Here is a 22,564-nt window from a genome sequence, read left to right on the forward strand (position 1 = left end):
ATGGAAAAGACGTATGCAGTCTTGATTTGAAGACTTCCGATGATGGAGAATCCACCACATCCCGTAGGGTAGTTATTCCAATGGTTAATTACCTTTACTGTTAAAAAATTAAGCTTTATTTCTAGAGTGAATTTGTCTAGCTTCAGCTTTCAGCCATTGGATCTCATTATGTCTTTGTTCTGCTCAATTAAAGAGCCCTCTGCTATTATAAATATTCTCCCCGGGTGTATTACTTATAAACCATGTGTATTACTTAAAACCAAGCACCTTTAAACATTCTCTTCAATAAGATAAATAGATTGAACTTCTTAGATCTCTGACTATAAAGGAAGATTTTCCTGACATTAAATCACTCTTCTAGCTTTCTTCTGAACCCTTTGTCAGCATCTATGTAGATACCAGAGTTGGACACAGTATTTTGGTTATTGTCTATCTAATGCTATATCTACTCTGCATTCTAGTGCTTATATATATCCCTGGATCAAGTTAGCATACTTACCACAGCACTGTACTAATACCCCAGCCATCCCGTAGAATACCAAGGAATGTGGCAAAAATAATAATTTAAGTTCAGTTTCAAATTCCGAGACATGCAGTAATTAAACCAGGGTCCTTGGTGGCAGAATTTCCATTGGGGAGGTTGCAGGACAAATCACTTGCAAATTCCTTTGCCTGGGAAACCCACAGCCAGAAACTGTACCCCCAAAGTGAGCGACACAGACAGACCAGGTGTGACCAGTACAACCAGAACTTGAATATATAGTGTTTTAGTGACTCTCAGCTTCAGCCTCCCTTGTATTACTGGTAAAGATTCAAATTGATGTCCAAGTATGTATTGTTGCCAAATATATGATATTGTTTACAAAAAAAGCTGCTCTTAGTTTTAAATATTTAACGTCATCTCTGTATTCACCAGAAACATGCAGCTTACTGAGAATAGCTTAGGGTATTGTAACTTTTCATGTTTGGGAAATTTGATTTTAATTTAAAAAATAATGCTAATTATTTTATAGGACTGAACCCACAATTTGTTATCAGAATTACTCCTTGGCTGGACACGTTACATCTCTTTAGTAATAAGGATGTGGAACCTTATAGAAAAATGAGAGCAGTTACTCTAGAACTGCTGTAATAAATGGAGTCCTCTGACTGATGCTATTCTTTTGTCATCAGCACAGAAAAGGTTAATAAGCGCTCGCTAGTCAAGTTATGTTGGCCTTTTTCACCAGTAATTGCATTGTTCCATGTCTTTATCAAGAAATCCCTTGCTAGTGAGTTTTGGGAGGGACAAGTGTCAAGGAACAGAAGCCACAATGAAGTACCTGTGATTGAGCAAGGATTACATTGCTCAGTTCATTCTGTAAAAACTTGTCAGTTTGCTGCCCAAATAAATGCCTAGAGTGCGTAAAACATGGCGCAGAGTGACCCTTAGAAAAAAATCAATTGCAATTCATATTTCATATGTCTGTAATTGCTTGTGAAAGCATGGCCGCAGTTTGTTTATAGGGCTGCTCTCCCTTATGGTTGTTCGTTTCTTAGGGTTCTTTCTTCTTCTCAATGGTCATGTCCTTCATGTATTCTGCTTTACACCGATCTGTAGCAAGAGACAAGCTTTTCTATTTCCATGTTGTTATTCTTATTACTGCTGAACTGTGCTGTTTGAGCTAGTGCACTGAGCTAGAGATATAAGCATACCATGTACTAAAAGTACAGCAATTTTGCTTTGAAGACTCCTGGAGGGTTTTTTTGCCCTTTTTTTTTTGTTTGTTTTTGTTTTCTTGTAGACAAGGTTCTGTCATCTGTGAAGTTATCAGTTTGCTAGTGTTTTAACTGAATCCATTTTTGTAGTGTTGGTTTTTAAACAATTTCCCAGGCAGGCATAGAATCCTTACAGACTGCTAATTTAATGGCCAAATTTTGAAAATGCCCTCCTCTTTTTTCTTTTCTATTTTTAAAAGATGTTGCTGTAGGATTCCTATCCCCACTGTGGACTGAGATGTCATAGGGATAGAGAAAATGCCGCTCACTTTATGGATTACTGTTAGGTCAACAAAACTTTGGCAGCATTGATTAACTTGACAGTGAGTACAGCAGTACATTTATCACTTATGGCTGTGCTGTAGAAAATCTAATAAGAGGCAAACAATTCCCTTTAGAGCAGTAACAGGTTCACTGTGGCTAACGGTGCATGCACTGGAAATTTCTGCCTTTAAATTATACCCTTGCTGCTAGTTGGGTCATTGACTCAAAGCTACTGCACTTCCACAACCACGTTCTATATTATTAATTTGATCAAAATCATTTGCTTTATATAAATGTGGTTAAACTATAGTTTGTACCTGTGGGGTTTTTTTTTAAGTTTACGTTTTTTAAAAAGAGACACAGAAATTGATTCGGTCCAAGCCTTATGAAGTGGAAATTCCTTGTAATTCTTAATGTTTGAGTTCTTGCAAGATTGTAACAAAGAAAATTCTTAATTCTTGCCCACAGAACATTTAATTCACAAAACTGGCACAGATTTCAAGAAATATAGTTTTTCATTTAATTAGTTGCATCAGTTGATCTATTGTAAGTATGTATATAAAGATACATTTATATGTGTGCAAATATAGGTTTTTATTGAATTACCAGAGACTCATTCTAAATAATGAAACATTCTATACAAGTTTGTTTACGATTAGCTGGATGGACACATCTCACTTCTGTGGAGGTTAGAACTGAACAAGCAAGGGACTTATTTTTCCTTGTCTCTTTGAATGTATGATATGTTCTGCTTTTTGTAATGAAAGCAGTGTTTGAGTCTAATAGTACAAGTTTATTTCTGATTATGGCTATCTCTTCTGTGTAACACTGTTCAGTTGTCTTTTATTAAATCTTCTTCAAAAAGTTTGTGGAGGCAGGATTGAGACAGAGTCTTTACTAATATAAACAAAAATACTCTAGGTCCTCCATTATTAAAAAACAGCACTGAGATTTTTAGACTTGTTTTCCTTGGTAATCCTCTGAAATAATTAGAGTACATAATTTTTTTTATGCACAAATGTAACTAAGGTTTATTACTGTCCAGTGAACAAACATTAATACATCTACCCTTTACTCAACTGCTGTATACTGAGCAGAAAAGTGTAATGGAGAAAATCTAGTGTCATTTCTGACCTGAACCTTCAGTATATGGTTAATTTTTTCTTCCTCCTTCTTTGGTAGTACATTTTTTTGAAATAGCCATCTGCCCATCTAATGTTAAAGTTCATTTTTGTGCAGCATTAGGATATATAGTCCACTTGAATAGAGAGCTTTTGTGAACAACAAAACTTCTGTCATTTTGAGTGCTCTATTATTTTAAAAAGCAGCTTAAATTGGAGGGTTTTGTTCTGCAATATGTGTAAAATGATGTAGTTTTCTTTGTTGGGGGAAAAGTATTCTACTTGGATCAATTGTCAGGAGGTTTAATGTAATAAGGCAGTTTGTGGTCTGACTAAAAGAAACACAGTGCAAAAGAAATTCCCATAACAGTTTGTTTTTAACAGAATAACTGACTTCACCTGAAACATGAATACATTGAAAACCAAGACTTAATAAGGCAGAGCAGATTTAGAATGAAACAATGGGTTGCTGTCCAAAGCATGTCTTTTAATGGCTATGAACTAACAAAATATTCGTGTTAATGTTACTGTAGCTCTATCAACAGTATTACAGCAAGTTCTTTGTTTTAGTAAAAGTACCAGACAGGCTGACACATGTGCCCTTTGGGTGTTAGAAAATTTTACCATGAAAACATTGTATCCAAAGTCTTGGCTAAAAGTTGGGTTTCTAACTTTCACAAAGTATTGTATTTAGAGACAGCAACACACATTTCCTCAGATTTCACGGACTGATACAATAGGAGTACCCCCACTGCTTGCCTTACTGAACAGAAACCTGATATTGATTAACTATCACACTGGCATCAGAACTACTCTTAGGATTCAATTTTTTTGTTGTTTTGCATATTTTATTGATCAAAAGTGGTAAATGAGCATCAAGCGTGCAAGAAGACGATGAATTGTTTACTTGCATAAAATAACCTTTCAATAAGAGAAGATGCATTGCTCACACTTTTGGTGCTGTTCTGCTGCCCGAAGCAGATGGCATTCAGCTGCTATTGATTTGCTCCTATAGTTACAGAGCAGCATGTAACTAGGCATGCTCATTTCACTAAAGGAGTGGCGGCGGGGGGGATGTTTTCAAAAAGGAGTTGGGAGAAAAAGAGGAAGGACTCTTTCTTTTCCTCATCCAAAAATGGAAAAACCTTACAATATAACTTCCTTGCTGTATATTAATGAAAAGTTAGATCTATATGGCTAAGAAGAAAGAGAGGTTCTAGCATTTCTAAAAACAGTAGAACCTCACTAATGTAAGATGCATTACAGAGATCCCTTACAGATTGAATTCATAAGTAAGCAAATACCTAAGATTATTTTAAAAATCAAGCCTGCTGCATCAGAACACCTACTTTGTTCATTCATTTTGATCAGTGTAGTTTAGATTTTTGTTCATATCGCTATACAGTATATTGCCAAATGCTTCACAATATATTTTGCAAAACTATTGACTTCTTAGTAGTGTGAAACCTCTCTGCAACACACTGGACTTGATTATGCACGCTGCGGACCTCAGTGGCATGGCTTCCACAGGAGCTGCTCAGTACCTCACAGAACCAAGCCATTGGGATCAAATCTCTTCTGAAATGTGAGGTGAGACTGCAAGACTTTTTTGTGAGAGTTATTTGGTTTGCAGGTTAGTGAAGTGAATAAAATTATACTTTGAAGACCTTTTTTTAGTCAGGTAGTTTTTCTTATCAAATATTAGTGAGAGAATGTGTCGATTTAAGTTTGACAGTACTGAATGCAGCATAGGTAACCAAAAGACAAACTAAAATTAAGGGTGCTAATAAATGTTCCATCACATGAACATAGGAGTTTCTATCCTGGAGCAAAACATTTTCATCCACATATGTCCAGTTCCTTGCGTCTGGCAGTGTACTATACTTGATGATTTAGAGGAAGGAGGAACAAAAACTGGCCTGGCTTTGGCCAGTATATTAACCTGCAAAGAACATATCATTCCAAGCTCTACAAGTGAATTACCTTTTATCTAGAAGCATGAGTGTTAAGATCCCTCTGCTTCTTGACCTAATTGGTGAAGATACTTATTACTTTAGGTAATATGTCATAGTTATAGGGTAACTGCACCTGTATTCCACCTCCACCCACCATGGTCCACTTCAGGAGTGCCCAGATAGGGCTCAGGGCTCCAGCCATCACCATTCACTTAGCAGGGACTCTTGTAGCACTTCCTTCTGACCAGTGCTGTTAAGGCTTTACAACCAGAATATACTGTGTTATGACCAGCAAGCTAAAGGCTTTCCACCAGCCGTACATTGTGTTATCCCCAGCAAGCCACTGAGCCTAAAGGCCAGCCGCTGTCAGTTGCTCTCTCTCCAAGGGCTATTAACAGTGTATTGCCTGCAGTTACAAGTTACCGTATAGCTCTTTCTAAGCAAGCATGTTTATTCTTGAGGCAAAAGCTTTACAGAGAAAACATACCAACCCCGCCCCCAACAACAATAAACAGATTTAAACACACAGTAAACATACCATCAGTCTTCTGGGGCCCTAGCAGGCCAAAGTCTTTCCAACACATCCACAAGAGTTAGTGCCCCCTCAGACAGAAGGTCCTGTCTATCTGCTATATCAGAAAGAAGGCCCTGTGTCAGTTCAGACTCATTTTTTCATACCAAAAATCCTTTTTGTCTGTTTGTCTCTGGAAAACCTGGCTTGAACCAGTATATGCAAACCACTCCAGATGGTGGTACATCTCTAGAGTCATTTAGTCTCAGTGATCACTTCCCATTGTTTTTAGTTCTTGCGAGAGCTGTGGTGACCCTCCCCCATGGAGTAGAACACAGTCATACATAAACCATTCATAGATTTAATACAATATGCTCTTCAGAGATATTGTATGTGATTACAGTACCTCTCACAACATGAATGTCTGTCTAATTTTTTTAATCTTGCTAAACTTTTGGTTCATTTCTTAGTTCTTGCTTCAGTGACTTCCTCAGTTTGACTGTACTGTTACGTGTTTGGTCTTCATTTTAAATTGTTGCTATTTTGTTTTGAGTATCTCCTTGCTCTTGTATTATTGGTCCTGGAGAATAAAAGCACTTGAACAGTTACCACTAAATTGTTAGTTATTTGCTTCTATCTTATGTCCCCTTATATTCTTCTCCTTTTCAATTTAAACAGTCATCAGTGTTTAAAAGCATGCCTTCTATACTGTCCCCACAACCACGTATTGACAAATAACTTTTCATAGCATAGTTTTATTTTGGTCTTTATCAAAGAGTTTTAATCTATTACTTGTACACTGTATGTATAAACTTCCAAGTTAACTTTTTAAAACAATAAGGGTCGCTTCATATGCTTGGACACATCTTTACATTTATTTCTGCTCTCTGTCTGTATAGTGCTACCTAGTCTGGGATGGATCTTCTGAAACTAGTTAGATGTTACGAACCTTTCGTGTCAGCAGTTTGTTTCACAACACTTATGAGAGAGTAAAGGATTACAGCCATCATAGTAAATAGAGAAATATTATTAAAATGTAGTGATTAGCAATTTTTTAAAATAATTTATTTTGCAGAGATTAAACCTTTGTAGTCATTCAGAAAGCAGATGCTTTTGAATCAGAGTTAGTACTGTCAGTGTAGCATTGCTGCATTGTTGTCACTTTAATTAGATGTCACTTTCTAATGGGATAAGGAAAATGTTTGAAACATAAGAACTGATATAAACAAGAGCTAATTTAATGTGATACAGTATAGCTGGACAAATCTAAATGTTATTAAAAGGCATTTTATGGTTACAGTTCTTTTCTACTCTAAAACTGTTTTCACCATGAAAACATTTTCACTTTGTTCCTGTTATATCTGAGTCATAAAAATTTGTATGAAGAGAAAATAACTTCTGTTTTCCCCAAACTTTGTAGCTCCCACAGCCCTCCTGAGTTTAAAAGCACTCCATAGATTTCCCTACTGGCTCTTTGCTCCTGTGAAAACAGTTTACATAATGAGCTCTGGAATTCAGATTGCACAAAATACTATACAGTAGTATTTTCTGTTAAACTGTGATAAATTCCAATTTAGAAAAAATAGAATTATTTACTACTTTTACTTAGCGCAGACAGACAAATTTCTAAAGTAGCCTTTTCTGAATGCAACATGAGTGTTAGTTTGCTTTTTGAAAGATGCTGAAAACTTGAAGTAAGCTCCAGAATTTTTAAAACTGAGTATGCTTATTTTCTTTCAGTGGATTCCCTAACACATTACAAATTATAATGAAAAGCGCAGACTCTGGATTCAACCAGATACTTTGTGCTGTGTGTGCCACCATTTTCCCGATAAGATACAAATATTCATACACACCTACATGTTTTTTGTTAATTGAATGATCCCTACTTTATCTCCGCACAAATGACATAACTAGTGAAGTTGTGGAGATTCAGGCTTGAAGTATCTCTTTGGAAATGAGTGTGTTAACCCCAAGTGCAGTGAATTCCCTACTCTTTCTATCTTGTTCTGACTCGGTGTGGGCACCTGTGGATTAATGTAATTAGTTTCAAAGGGAATGTCACATCATGTCTCAGAAGTTTATTCTGACCCAAAACCTCTAGTAAGGAAATATCAGGGAGACAAAACAAGAAAAGTTCCTGTGGAGTTGAATTGCATCTTTGCTGCAGTGCTTTGTGGTTAGCAAAGGGAACGATGTAAATGAGTGAATTAAATATTTCTGGGTCTTGTCATGTTTGTGTGCATATGCATGAAGTTGTCAGTATTGTGGGGAGTAATCTCATTTTCTTAGAAGTTGTTGTTTATAATTTTTAACCTCCCACCTGACCCTCATCAAGGCCCACAACCATAAAATGGATATTGTGGAGTTAAGGCTGTGGAACATCTTTCTGATGAAGTAGAAACCCATCAGAGAGAACTGCTGTTTCAGGGCCATTTTTAAACTATAGTCCAGTTGAATTCACACATTTTTACACATTATTTTACTAACAATATCCAGCATGCTACAATATTTATATTTCATCTAAATACAGCTGCACTGGCAGAGGAGCCTCTAGGATTGGGGGAGAGCTCCCTATTTCTGAATGCAGGAATGTGGTTCTCCTGGATTTGGCTTCTCTCCATGCAAATAGTGACAGGGAGGTCTGACTCCTTCAGTGAACCTATTTTTCCAAACTTGGTTGTGCATGTACTCTTCATTAAGGACTATTTACGTGACAAAAATGTTTGGGGAAATGGGAAAAGTGTGTTCTAGTGACTTTCACAAAACTCAAATATAAGTGAGAGGATGTTGCTCAATTCTACCAAAGAGTATGTGCTGCAGTGTTGACGATTCAGAGATTAACCCTGCTGAATATGTGTGATGGAGGGGTTATTAAAAAGAGCTAGGTAATTACCCACCAAAAAATGCATTAGAGAACATTATTTATTCAAACTTTTGAAAGTTAGGATGACCAGAATTAAGGTTTCTTGTACAACCTTAATTTGGCCCCTTTCTTCATATGCATTATAACACAGTCTTTAGTTACATGATCACCTGCTGTTTTTTTCCACAGGGCCCTGGCATCATTCAATGAACACACAAGGAGTCAGAATTCAGTTGCACAGACAACTGTAAATCTGGTATTGTCCAGCCACGCTGGAGGAAAGACAGGAGGCAATGGATGTGGTTAAATCAGGCCACAACTTTATTCAATTAAAATATCTAGCAATACATTTTGCAGTGCAGGTAATTCTTTCCACACAATCCCCAACCTGGTCCCAGCCATCCCAGTCCCGGAATCCCAAACCTTCCATATGAGGGTTAAATGGGATATAAAAGGAGGGGGTTCAGCTCCTTGCTGTACCATATGTAGGAGCCCCAAACCCAACTTCCCCAGCTTCCTTAAGGAAAGCTTTCCTCTAAATCCTATATTACCCAATAACCATATCACTTCATTTTTCTTTGAGTATGGGCTTCCATGGCCATGTTGGGATCCCTAGGCAATCTATTGTTGGCAGTTCTCTAGGACCCTGACCCAGTCCCATTGGGATGATAGGAAGACCTCCCCAGCAGCAGGAGAAAACATTTGAGGAGCAGGAGTCCAGGGTGGACAGAGAAGTAACACCTCAGACCATCATCTTGTTCTCTTCTCCAGATGAGGCCCTGATGCCTCTTCACCCCCCATCTATAGCCAATGATTTTCGCAAGCTCCAAGACCTTGTGAAGTGGGTGGCAGACTCTCTGCAGATATGCCTTGAGGAGATCAGAAAAACCCCAGTACAAGCAACTGGACATTCTGAACGCTGCGACTCCATCTGGAGTTGCCCTCCTCATTAACAAGGCTCTACTGGAACCCACTAGAACCATCTGGCAAACCCCAGCTACAGTGACACCCACTTGTAGGAGGGCTGACAGAAAAATATTAAGTCCCCTCCAAGGACTCTGAATCCTCTTCTCCCACCCATGTCCCAATTCTCAAGCTGTTGATATGGTGAACGAGTGAGACAAAACCTGCCATTATAAATCTACCCCATACAACAGAGATCAAAAGTGTCTGGATCTCTTGGGAAGGAAAGCGTACTCATTGGGTACGCTGCAATTTCATATTGCATATTGCCAAGCATTGATGGCTAAGTACAACTTTACCAACCAAATGAAATTTGGGTCATTTATTGAGCACCTTCCCCCAGATCAGAGAGAACAATTCCAAGCCACTGTTGCTGAAAGTTCCTGGTACAGTCATCTTTACAGGAGTCACACAGTGTCATAAACAGATAGCTAAAGGTTAATGTTCTTTTATCTGTAAAGGGTTAACAAGGGAACCAAACACCTGACCAGAGGACCAATCAGAAAACAAGATTTTTCAAATGTCAAGGGAGGGAAGTTGTTGGGTGCGTGTTCTTTGTCTTGGTTCGGTGACCCTCTCGGCTCTGAGAGTGATCTCTCTATCTCCAAGTTTTCTAATCTTCTGTTTCCAAGTTGTAAGTACAAGGACAGTAAGACAATAGGTTTATATTGTTTTTTTGTAGTTACATGTGTGTAGTTGCTGGAATGTCTTAAATTGTATTCTTTTTGGATAAGGCTGTTTATTCATTTTTTCTTTTAAGCAATTGACCCTGTATATTGTCACCTTGATACAGAGACCATTTTTCTGTCTTTTTCTTTCTTTTTATATAAACCTTTCTTTTTAAGACCTGTTTGAGTTTTTTCACTGGTTAAGGCTAAGAAACGAAGGGAGGGGGAAAATCTCATTGTGTTAGATTTACTAAGCCTGACTTTGCATACTCTCTGGGTGAGGGGAGGGAGAGATCTGATCTCTCGGTACTTGTGTTTCAAGGACTTGAAGCAGGGAATATCCTAGAGTACCCAGGGCGGGGAAATCTGGGAGGAGGTAAAGAGGGGGAAGGGAAGTGGGTTATTTCCCTTGGTAGTGAAACTCAGGGCATCTGAGTCTGGGGGTCCCCCAGGGAAGGTTTTGGGGAGACCAGAGTGAGCCAGACACTGGAATTTTCTGGCTGGTGGCAGCGATATCAGATCCAAGCTGGTAATTAAGTTTGGAGGTTTCATGCTAGCTTCTCATGTTCTGAACTCTAAGGTTCAGATCTGAGTAGGAAAGTTATGACAACAAGGCTGCAGACATTGCAGCCCATTCCATCTCTGTAGTGATGGAGATGCATAGGGCTTCCTGGCTACAATTGTCTGCCTTCCCAGGGAAGTTCAAAATATGGTTGAGGATCTCCCATTTGATGGATGGAAATTGTTTGCAGAGTACACTGATGATCATCACCTACCCTTAAAGATTCCAGGGCCACAGTATGCTTGTTAGGCATCTGTACTTCTGCAAACAAACGGAAGTTCAGCAGATCGCAAACAGCTTGAAGATCCCACCCTATACAGTTCTCTGGATTCCAGACACCGATGGAACCCCTTCCCTAGCAACCGGCACAGGTATCAGAGAAACAGACTCTAATCCAGCTGATGTAGCTCCACAACAGGCAATATCATCAAAGAGACAGTTGAGATTTTGAATTCCCACCTCTCATTAGCCTGTCAGCTTACCTAGACTTTAGTAAGGCATTTGATACGGTCTCGCATGATATTCTTATAGATAAACTAGGAAAGTACCATTTAGATGGGGCTACTATAAGGTGGGTGCATAACTGGCTGGATAACCGTACTCAGAGAGTAGTTGTTAATGGCTCCCAATCCTGCTGGAAAGGTATAACAAGTGGGGTTCCGCAGGGGTCTGTTTTGGGACCTGTTCTGTTCAATGTCTTCATCAACGATTTAGATGTTGACATAGAAAGTACGCTTGTTAAGTTTGCGGACGATACCAAACTGGGAGGGATTGCAACTGCTTTGGAGGACAGGGTCAAAATTCAAAATGATCTGGACAAATTGGAGAAATGGTCTGAGGTAAACAGGATGAAGTTCAATAAAGATAAATGCAAAGTGCTCCACTTAGGAAGGAACAATCAGTTTCACACATACAGAATGGGAGGAGACTGTCTAGGAAGGAGTATGGCAGAAAGAGATCTAGGGGTCATAGTAGACCACAAGCTTAATATGAGTCAACAGTGTGATACTGTTGCAAAAAAAGCAAACGTGATTCTGGGATGCATTAACAGGTGTGTTGTAAACAAGACACGAGAAGTCATTCTTCTGCTTTACTCTGCGCTGGTCAGGCCTCAGCTGGACTATTGTGTCCAGTTCTGGGCACTGCATTTCAAGAAAGATGTGGAGAAATTGGAGAGGATCCAGAGAAGAGCAACAAGAATGATTAAAGGTCTTGAGAACATGACCTGTGAAGGAAGGCTGAAGGAATTGGGTTTGTTTAGTTTGGAAAAGAGAAGACTGAGAGGGGACGTGATAGCAGTTTTCAGGTATCTAAAAGGGTGTCATCAGGAGGAGGGAGAAAACTTGTTCACCTTAGCCTCCAATGATAGAACAAGAAGCAATGGGCTTAAACTGCAGCAAGGGAGATTTAGGTTGGACATTAGGAAAAAGTTCCTAACTGTCAGGGTAGTTAAACACTGGAATAGATTGCCTAGGGAAGTTGTGGAATCTCCATCTCTGGAGATATTTAAGAGTAGGTTAGATAAATATCTATTAGGGATGGTCTAGACAATATTTGGTCCTGCCATGAGGGCAGGGGACTGGACTCGATGACCTCTCGAGGTCCCTTCCAGTCCTGGAGTCTATGAGTTTATGAGCTTCACTGTCTTGCCCAGTTTCCCCCATTTGGAAACCAACTTTCTCACTTCCAGCATGCGTGGGAGCGTATTGACTCAGACAAATTGGTGCTGAAAGTTATATCTTTGAGCTGCAACTTCCACTTTACCTCCCTTCCTCCTCCTCATTCCCTTTCCCTGTCCCTGTCCCTCTTCATCAACCCCCTCACAAGCCCCTGCTGAGGCAGAAAGTAAACACCCTTCTTCATTTAGGAGCAATAGAACTGATACCTTCTCAATGTAGGGGAAAGGGTTTCTATTCAAACTATTTCCTCGTACCAAAGAAGAATGGAGGATGGAAACCATTTCTAGATCTAAGGTGCCTAAACAGGTTTGTGAGACCCCAGAAATTCAGGATGGTGATCCTGGCAGCTATACTTCTTTCTCTAGATTCAGGGTATTGGTTTTCGGCCCTTGAACTCCAGGATGCATACTTCTATACAGCGATGCACCCATCTCACAAAAGATTCCTCTAAAAGATTTGTGGTAGGCCAAGATCATTTCCGGTGTTAAGTGCTCCCCTTCAACTCTCCTCAGCTCCAAGAGTATTCTCAAAGGTTCTGTTGGCAGCAGCTGCCTACCTCCATCGCCAGACTATAGTGGAATTACCATATGTCAGCGATTGGCTACTCAAGAGTCAATTCTCAAGGACAGTTCTTTTTTGGTTTTCGACCTGGGCCTCCAGCTTGAACATAGAAAAATCCACACTAATACCCATTCAGAATATACAGTTCATAGGGGCACTTCATCTGGATTCCCTGGCATCCAGAGCATCTCTTCCCATGGACAGGTCTAGACATTATTGAGCCTCATCAAAACAACTCAAGACAGCCCCCAGACCTCAGTCAGAAACTGCCTTCGACTTCTGGGTCAAATGGCCACTTGCAGTTTTGTGACAGAGCATGCTAAGTTACACCTCTGCTGTTTCTGGGGTGGCTCACAACAGTTTACTCATCAAAAAGGCAGTTTAGACAAGCAGGTGTCTGTTCCACAGCGGGTGAACCATTCCCTAGACTTGTGGAAGATTCATCGCAGTGTAGGGGCAGAGGTACCCTTCTTCTAGCCAGTGCTGACAGTGACTGTAACCACAGATTCCTCTCTCTTGGGCTTGGGGGCACAGCTGAGCTCCTTAGCAGCATTGCTTCCTGCTGCTACCTGCTCTGTCCAGGTAAACTTTCTCCATCCTTCCTCTCTGCTACAGTTGCACACGGAGCCCTTAAAGGTGCAATTACCCCTTTTCTCATGGCCAGGTGGACAAGGACCTGCATGCAGTTACAGCAATCTCATTTCCTAAATTTTGAATATTTGACTTTGCAATCTGAGTAATGTTCTTTTAATGTAGTTTATTTGTATGTAACATGTATTTAGCTCTTTTAATCTTTCTTCATTTCTCTTATCCCTTGTATATCTTCATTGCTTTCCTTTAAATGCCCTCCAACATCTTTGATATTAAGGTGATCAGAACTGTACACACATTTTGCGTATCGTCTCACCAGTGCCTTAGGGAGAGGAACTGTTCCATAATGGGAAGGTTCTGTGCATTCAGCCAAAACTGCAGTGATTATTTTATTCTTTTGCCTCCATGCAATATTACAAATTCATACCTACTCTTTTTTTTTCTCACGTTTCTTTTTTTAAAAGCCTAGTAAACCATTTGTTTTTTTCCCCATCCTCGCCCATGACTTTTCAAACATAATTACCTACTTCCTTTAACACCCTAGGATGCACATCTTCTGGATGCACTGATGCATGTGTGTAATATATATATATAATATATATATTCTCATGTATTCTAGTACCCGCTTGTTGTCAGAAGCTGTACTGACAAGATCTTAATTACTTCTTAATTGTCTATTCTTTTGTTTTTGGAGGTTGACTTTTAAAAACCATGTTTGCAGCTCAGGCAAAATCAGTGTTGATTTTGTTTTTCTTCATCACTAATGGCCTGCTTTCTCTACTACTTTCTCCCAGGATATATTTATAAAAGCCTTTATTAACATTAACCATTTTGAATAGTATTAACTTATTCTGCTCTTTTGCTGCCCTTATCTTTTTTCATTTAGCTACTGAGCATTCTTGCTTGATTCCATCAATTTCTTAATTTCTAAGAGAGATTTGTTTTAACCCTCTAATCTTTGAGCAGTCCCTCATGAAGTCATGTTGACCACTTTGTTCCTTTAGCTTTTATTTTTCAGAATAACTGTCTGTTGCGCCTTCCCTTTTCTACCTTTTCAGCTTACTCTCATGTTCTTCTACACTCATAGATTTTAATATTATCTCCTGTACATGCTGTTTCCTTAAAATAATATTGTATATTTGATTACATGTGGAATGTACTTGGACTACTAGTTGCATACACAGCCATTATGTAATCACTAGCTAAACATAAAGTGGTGCCAAAAACCTGTTGTTAAACCACTACATAATACAGCTATTACTGTCACTTAACTTATTTGTTTGTGTATTTAGTCTAAGTAAAGTAATTCATTTCAGTAAAGTGCTTTGAAACTAGAAAGTCTAGATAAGTGCCGAGTAATATTATTCAATACCTTGTGGTCACTAGTGTGGAGCTTTCAGCTTACCATTACTGTAGATCCAGCAATGGTCTCACCACTATTTGGGTCCTCTTCTTTCTGGTTCAGTTCTCCTCTTCATATCCTAAGAGGTTTTTGTTTTTTTTAATTGATGTCAGGCCATATTTGTGACCCAGCAGATAGTTTAAGTTCCTCAAGAGTATAGTAATCTGAAAGTCTAATAGTTGATTCAGGAACGTTTCCACTATCCTACAGTCCTGGGGATCTGAGTCAACTGCCCTCTGCAGTTTATTTTTCATTTCAAAGTACAGCATATCACCGCTATGATGATTATCAGCAGATTATCTCTCACTGGGTTTGTAAATGCTTAGGGCAGGGGTGGCCAACCAGTGGCTCCGGAGCCACATGTGGCTCTTCAGAAGTTAAAATGCGGCTGTTTGTATAGGCAGCGACTCGGGGGCTGGAGCTACAGGTGCCAGCTTTCCAATGTGCCGGGGTGTGCTCACTGATCAACCTCTGGCTCTGCCACAGATCCCGCTCCCACTCCATCCCTTCCTGCCGCTCCCCTGAGCCTGCTATGCCCTCCCCCCTCCCTCAGAGCCTCCTGTGTGCCACAAAACAGCTGATCGGGAGTGCGAGGCGAGAGACACTGATTGGCGAGACTGCTGGTGGGCGGGAGGCACTGGGAGCAGTGGGGAGCTGATGCAGGGCTGTTGATGTATTATTGTCACTCTTTGGCAATGTACATTGGCAAATTCTGGCTCCTTCTCAGGCTCAGGTTGGCCGCCCCTGGCCTAGGGGCTTGTATCCTCCCTCTACTTTTTGTCCCCTACTGTCCCTCCTTCATAGATTGCATGCATCACTCTTAACATTCCATTTATGAGAATTTAGTTAAATTTATGTACACTAAGGTTGTGCTTTCCATTTAGCATCACTTCTACTTCCTCCTGCATATTTTCTATATTTCTTGCATTTTCTATACACATTTAAGTGTTTCAGTGCCTCTTATTATAGCTCTTTTTATCGTTATGCATTCACATTTTGCTGAAGAACATTTTTTGGGGGGAAGGGCCTGTGCTTCTAAGTATGTTAATTATGTAGAGTGAAAATAATATTGACCCAGAACAGCATACAATAATACGCTTTATTGAAGGAGAGTGAAATTCTTCACTATGGAACCATGATGGGTAAGAAGCAAGCATTCTGATTAGCAAAAGCATATCTGCTATTGCTTTTTCAGGAAAAGAAAAGATCATTCTTAGAAACCAGATTCTTTCGTGTAATCTACTTCTTTTTAGTTTAATATGTTCTTTTGCTAACCATTTTATCATTTCATGGGACTGTGTAAGCAGCTGCTGGAAAGCAGGTAAATAGAAGAATGTAGACTCTAAAGCAGTCTAAAAGCTTGTAGGTTTCAGTCCCAGTGGAGACTGACACTCCAGCCTACTTACTGTAGCTGGGATGTATTGATTTTTTTCTCCCCCATTTTTAGCTGCACCACTGAATTAGGTATTGTGAAGCATCCTTCCTTGTGAAGAGAGGAAAAACTGTCATGAACTTTTTCACCCGAACAATAGGGCATCTCAGACTAAACCAGAATGAAAGGAAAAATCTTTAAGGACTCTTAGAAACTCTGCAACTTAGCTCTCAATACTTACTCTCCTAACTAAAAGATGTTCCACAGATCTTGAGAAACTATGATAGATGATTGGAAGCAATGAATTTTTAAAACTGTTTTGTTAACAAATAATCAATCAGTGAAAACAATGCATTCCTGTAGCACAATCTTGGAAGGTTAGCAAACCGGTCTTGTCCAAGTTTTCAACAAGATGTTCAGTTACTGTTATAATTGGCTGATGAGTACATTTGGACCTAACTAGAATGCCAGTGTTCGATTTCACAGTGTCCTCTGTGAAGATATGTCACCATTTATGCTGGCTTTAGTGACAATTTTCTCAAAAGGAAACTCGTGGGAAATCATTATGCTGTTTATATGTCTCCCTTGTTGGAGAGCATTATCCTGTGATATTTTAGCACTGTTTTCCACTGCGTGATGGCATCTAGCTAAGGTTAAGGCCGAACAAGTCCCTCTGCAGTTTTGTGAGTATGTTTTACTTACTGAAGGAGAAAAGATAACTGACAATTAAGAATTTGGGATGTCACTGAAAGAACATGTGCAACTAATCAATGACATCCTGAGGGAACATGATTTTATGAAGCTGGTAAAGTAGAAAAATCTGGATTTTAGTGTTACATGATAATAATTGCACCCTTTTGATAAAAAGGGCATTTCTAATGATGTAAACACTAGTATTTCCAGTGTTATATTTTTCAGAAGCATGCAATAGCTTATTAAAATATGGCAGGAATTGGTAAACAAGCTTTTTAAAATATGTGAAGAAAACATAGTACTCAACACAGATGGAATTGACCAATTTGAAAAATGTATTTCTGGAGTCACTTCCTAAATTATTTGCTTTCAGTAGGCTTATGTATTTTAGTTCTCTTCTCATTTTGAGGAGAGAACATATATGCTGCTTTTGTTCCTTAAATCAGCTTGTTAAAACGGCACAGGGTTTGGAACTGGACTAGCTATGGTCTTGCTAAGTAGAGTTTAAATATGGCACATTGAAAAATCCAGACATTAATTTATAATCCTACTGTGATCTTTTCCTGTTTCATAGATATGTCTTGGAGTTTGTAACAGAAGTCTTACATAGCTCGCTGTGCTCCTATCTAAAATTTATAACTACATACTGGACTGAAAAATGGGTTTATTTGTATGTGTTTTATCACTAATTTTATCACATAGTCAAGAAGCACTTCTTCTGCTTATCTGTTGTCTAAAGATTAAGGAGAATATGGTTTGTAATATAAGCATTCTTTAAATAACTTTCTAAATGAGAGAGTCAAAAATTTCTTATTGCATTGTTTGTTCAGGTAAATGGAACTAGTTATGATTGTAGCCCCTACTTATTTGATTATTTTTTTTAATTGCAAGTCTAAAAGAAATACAGCAAAGATTAAATTGGTATGTATGTTGATTAGTTGTCATCCTTGCCATCTTTCCCTGTTTTCAGTTCCTCTTGCAGCTCTTCCATTATATGGCAAACAAATCAAAGGGCCAAATTCTCTACTAGCCCAGTTCCACTGAAGTCAATGGAGTTGGGCCAGCAGAGAATTTGATCCCAAATTAGGATTATTCCAGAATGTCATGATTTATTCCTTAATGTTTCTGGAAGTACACCTCTACCTCGATGTAACGCTGTCCTCGGGAGCCAAAAAATCTTACCGCGTTAGAGGTGAAACAGTTTTATATCGAACTTGCTTTGATCCACCAGAGTGCACAGGCCTGGCCCCCTGGAGCACTGCTTTACCTCATTACAGCTGAATTCGGGTAGAGGTGTATTTAGAATATAGCTATGACTTTTTGGCATGCATTATCTGGAAAATATACTGTAGTTCAATGAAACCATATCAAAATATTTGTATTTCATTGCTTCATGACAGTCTGACAAAATGCCACATCAAATCAAGGTGGGTTATGTCCGTCTGGCTTGCAGTTCTGCAGTTTCAGGTTTGCTGGGTGCCAAAATAAAGGGCTTGAACAGGTGCTAAACTAATGGGAGTAAAATCCTGAAATGTCTAAGGACATAATGTCCATCGGAGACCGTGCAGTTAAACAAATTTAATTAAATCAGGGGCGCTGTATAACTAGTTGTCCAGGCTTGGGTTGATTTGACTTGGTATAACTGAGTGAGCCGCAGCAAAAACAAATAAGTTTGCTTCAATAACATGTTAGCATCATCAGAACAACTTCTCTTGTTCAGTGACATGTCCTTCCCCTCCCCCAACCATCTCTTCTTCTAAATTTACCAGCAGCTGACCTCACCAAGTCACTCAAATTGCTCTAATATGGTGTATGAAAAACTCAAGAAGTGAAACTAAGGGATTGTGCATAAATTACAGATGCCCTGAAGCAGCTCTTGCACACATAGAATCATAGAATATCAGGATGAAGGGACCTCAGGAGGTCATCTAGTCTAACCCCCTGCTCAAAGCAGGACCAATCCCCAGATTTTTACCCCAGTTCCCCAAATGGCCCCCTCAAGGATTGAACTCACAACCCGGGGTTTATCAGGCCAATGCTCAAACCACCTAGCTATCCCTCCCCCACATGATTTTTGATGCAAGATTGATTAATATTAGTAAATTGTTTTTGTTTGAGCAAATAGTGCACATTGTTATGCAATTCACATGTCCTTTGAATATGCATCCCCCTCCATCCCTCCTCCCATGCATAACTTGAATGCAGAGCAAGATGAATTTTGCAGCACCATAGTGCTGATTTCACAGAATATAAATGAAGAAGCATTTAATGCTGCATCCTCATTTAAAGGTGAACTGAAAGGCTTTGTACCAGCCAAGACTTGAGAACTTTGTTTCTCTTGTAAGAAGTGGTGTCATGGTAAAACAGTTCGGGAGCTGCAGTCTCTGATCGAGGATTGTTTTTATTAAACATGTTGTTATGACATCACATCTTGCTAGAGAAATAAAGAATCCTGAACTCAGGTCCCGAAAGAAGAGTAAAAAAAGAACTGATGTGCAGATATCTTATTTTAAAATTTATTTCTATTTTTAAGTCTATCCATATTTTATAGCAATGTTTGTAAATCTGAACTAGGTTTTTTGTTACACAAATAGTTGAATTGCTCTTGCTCCACGTGTACTACTGCACCACATTAACCAAATTGAAGAAGTAGACTTTGTATTGTATAAGGTTAGATTACATACAATAGGAATGTTGTCTCATGAGCTTGTATCGTGTAATACTCCCTCCCGTTACCAACACTTGCCTCTTGTTTTCTCACCCTGTCACAATGGTTCTGTTCTAACCAAAGGCCCAGTCCTGCAAGCACAGTATGCAGCTTTACTTGTGTGAGTAGTTACTCATGTGAGTAAAGTTACTTATATGCATTGTTTGCTGGATTAGGCCTCTGAGATGGAAAGCCCCTCAGCAGAGTGACTATGCGTTTTATCTGTTAAGTACCATACATCCGTATGGCTTTTGTAGTAACAAGTGGAGATGTTCAGCAGTATGAGTGACAAGTGAATAGAGCCTTAATCCTCCAGAGAAACCATGACATGTATTTGTGAACTATTTTATTTGTCTTATGTGAGGAGTGGAGACCAGCTACTAACTACCTCCTACTAGTTACTATAAAACTGTAGAAGTCTATTGTATTCTTAAAAAATCAGCCTCTCTATCATGGTGAATGGATATTTAAAAATCCCATTTACCTGTTGTGTCCTTTTCTATTAAATCTATTTCTAATTAATTTACTAATTTACTCATAAAACTACAAATCATCTGTCTGGTGAAAAATATTTGGGATGGGAAATGGATTCCAGGCCATACATTATTAATATGGAATAGTATGGCAGGTCTAGATAGTAGCTCTTTCACCAGGCCTTTGTCATTGGTGACCACACTATAGATGTGACCAGTGCATTGTAAGCCGATCTGTCAAGCCAAACAAGCAACTCACCTTGTTAACATTCCCTAAATCTTGCATTAATAACACTGAGTAAGCCCATGAACACACAAGAGAGTTCCTTTTTCCTACTGCCATGATGGATGGGATACTTTCAAGCGCTGGAAATGAAATAGCTGAAGTCAATAACCATGTGCTGCTGTTGATTTTGATTTTAAAAGGAGACAACAAAATCAAAATTTTATTTTGAAATGAGTGTACCAAAAATCAAATTTAAGATTCAAACTTATAGTAAACCTTTTCTTGGGTAAACGTTTGTCACTGATACTGGCATGGGTATGGGCAGTGTTGCATCACCCTAATCTGACATAATCTTAGAATTTAGTAACATGTATTGGAAGATGTTTACTTTAGTAAACTTGTGTGACTAGGAAAGAATTGGAGTAATTATGGTTTACTTATTAAAAGTTATTGTTAGAGGATAAATAAAAAGAATGAGAAAAGAACTGAATGATATTGTGTATTTTCTGTATTACAGACTATCATTTTAGAAAATGAAGATCTCCCCAAAATATTTCTAGACTTCCTGAATGTTCGGCATGTCCCTTCTCTGCCAAAGGCAGAAAGTTATGGGTAAGAACACATTAAGTAAAACAACTCCAAATGTACAGAAAAACAAGACAGAGCTGATTCTCCTCTTGTGCTGTATTAGTTCTCTTACGATTTAACACCATTGATTTAAAATGGACTTGCTGTTAACTTACACAACTAAGAGGAGCATCAGTTTAATTGTGGGTATATTTGTGTAGCTATAAAAGATGGTAAAATAAAATACATCCTGTACAAAGACAGAAGGGTGACATTTATTGTATATCCATTGAAAGCAAAGCAGAAACAGACTTAGATGTGAGCAAGATAAAAAAAAATGGGATTGTCTAACAGATCTTTGAAATACCTACCAATTTTTTTTTAAAGAAATCCACAAGATTTCCAGTCTGGGAGGGGTGGGGCAGGGTTTGGAATCTGCTTTTACTTATATGGGTGCAAATGGTAACTAGTGACCCTCAGTGCCTGGCTTCCCCTATCTCTATGGTGGCATAGACTATACCAGTGTCCACAGTTCCCTTCCAGGAAAGGTTTCAGGGTTGGTTTGGATGAAGGAGGCACAAAGATACACATTATCCTCCCTTCAGTATACCAGAGATTCCCAGAATAATATGGTCAAATTATATTACATTCTGTTGTGCTTTCCACCTTAGGGTGTAATTCTCTGCTGTGCCTCTAAGAGGTGCAACATAGAACTCATAGCCTTGGGGAAGGAGTGTGGGTAAAAAGGTTTAAAGCCATGTTTGTGCCATCCCTATCCTGAGCCTACCAGCAGGCAGAGCAGACCCCAAAGTAATTTAGACAGCTCTTTTTTGGCTCCCCTACAGGTTGCATCACTGCCTGGAATCCCCACAGTATTGTGTGCTGCGGCCCTGCACGACCCTTTCCCTAGCATGCCAGGGCCTGTGAGATGGTCCTAGGAAAGTGGCCTTATAACTGTCTTCCACAGTTCCTGCACCAGGGAACCTTTCCTCAAGCAGATCTGGGGGTTTTGGAACCCCTTTATTCTGCTACAGCCCTTTTACCTGGTGTAAAGTGGCTGGAGCGAGCATAAGGATCTCACTCCCAAAGCCTAATTGTGGTCAAGGAAGTTGCCAATAGAGCTGTGCTGTCAGTCAGTGGGGCTAAAGCCACAGCATACCAGAACTATTGTGAAGGCAAGGGATCTTGGACAGGGTATGTGAGTCAGATCTTTGCTTTCTTCCACACTGTAGTAAACCCTGCCACCACCCCAGCATAAGAATGCAAAGGAAACTCTCAAGGCAGCCTCATAGCTTTTTGTACTCTCTTACATGGGTATTTCCAAAAAGACTTAGATCTGGGTCATAATTTTTCATAAAACCTTGTAATTGTAGTTCCAAACTGAGCTTGGGAAATCATTGTTCACATCCAGTACGTACAGAATCTCTTTAAGATATGTAGGGTTTACTTTGCTTATCATACACTTGATATTGGTTTGAAAATGCTCATATAACAGCAAACATACTTCACTTATAGCTAGTGTAATGTTATCTGTTATGCTGCTGTCAATAATAATATGAAACATAAATGTGCTAACTTTATTATCCCCCCAAAAACGTAAATATGCCAGCTTTGGTGATTTAGGG

At 39.1% G+C, this 22,564-nt stretch overlaps 1 protein-coding gene across 5 annotated transcripts in view; it reads left to right on the plus strand.

Annotated features, from left to right (window-relative positions):
- SNX24 (sorting nexin 24) overlaps positions 1-22,564 on the plus strand; it is a 147,425-nt gene that overhangs the window by 111,824 nt on the left and 13,037 nt on the right. For all 5 annotated transcript variants that reach the window (XM_050946014.1, XM_050946015.1, XM_050946013.1 and 2 more), the window contains one exon: positions 20,890-20,984. In XM_050946014.1, coding sequence (XP_050801971.1) covers positions 20,890-20,984 — 95 coding nt within the window. The remainder of the gene's footprint in view (positions 1-20,889; positions 20,985-22,564) is intronic.

This window comes from Gopherus flavomarginatus, chromosome 3 (assembly GCF_025201925.1).
Source record: "Gopherus flavomarginatus isolate rGopFla2 chromosome 3, rGopFla2.mat.asm, whole genome shotgun sequence".
NCBI lineage: Eukaryota > Metazoa > Chordata > Testudines > Testudinidae > Gopherus > Gopherus flavomarginatus.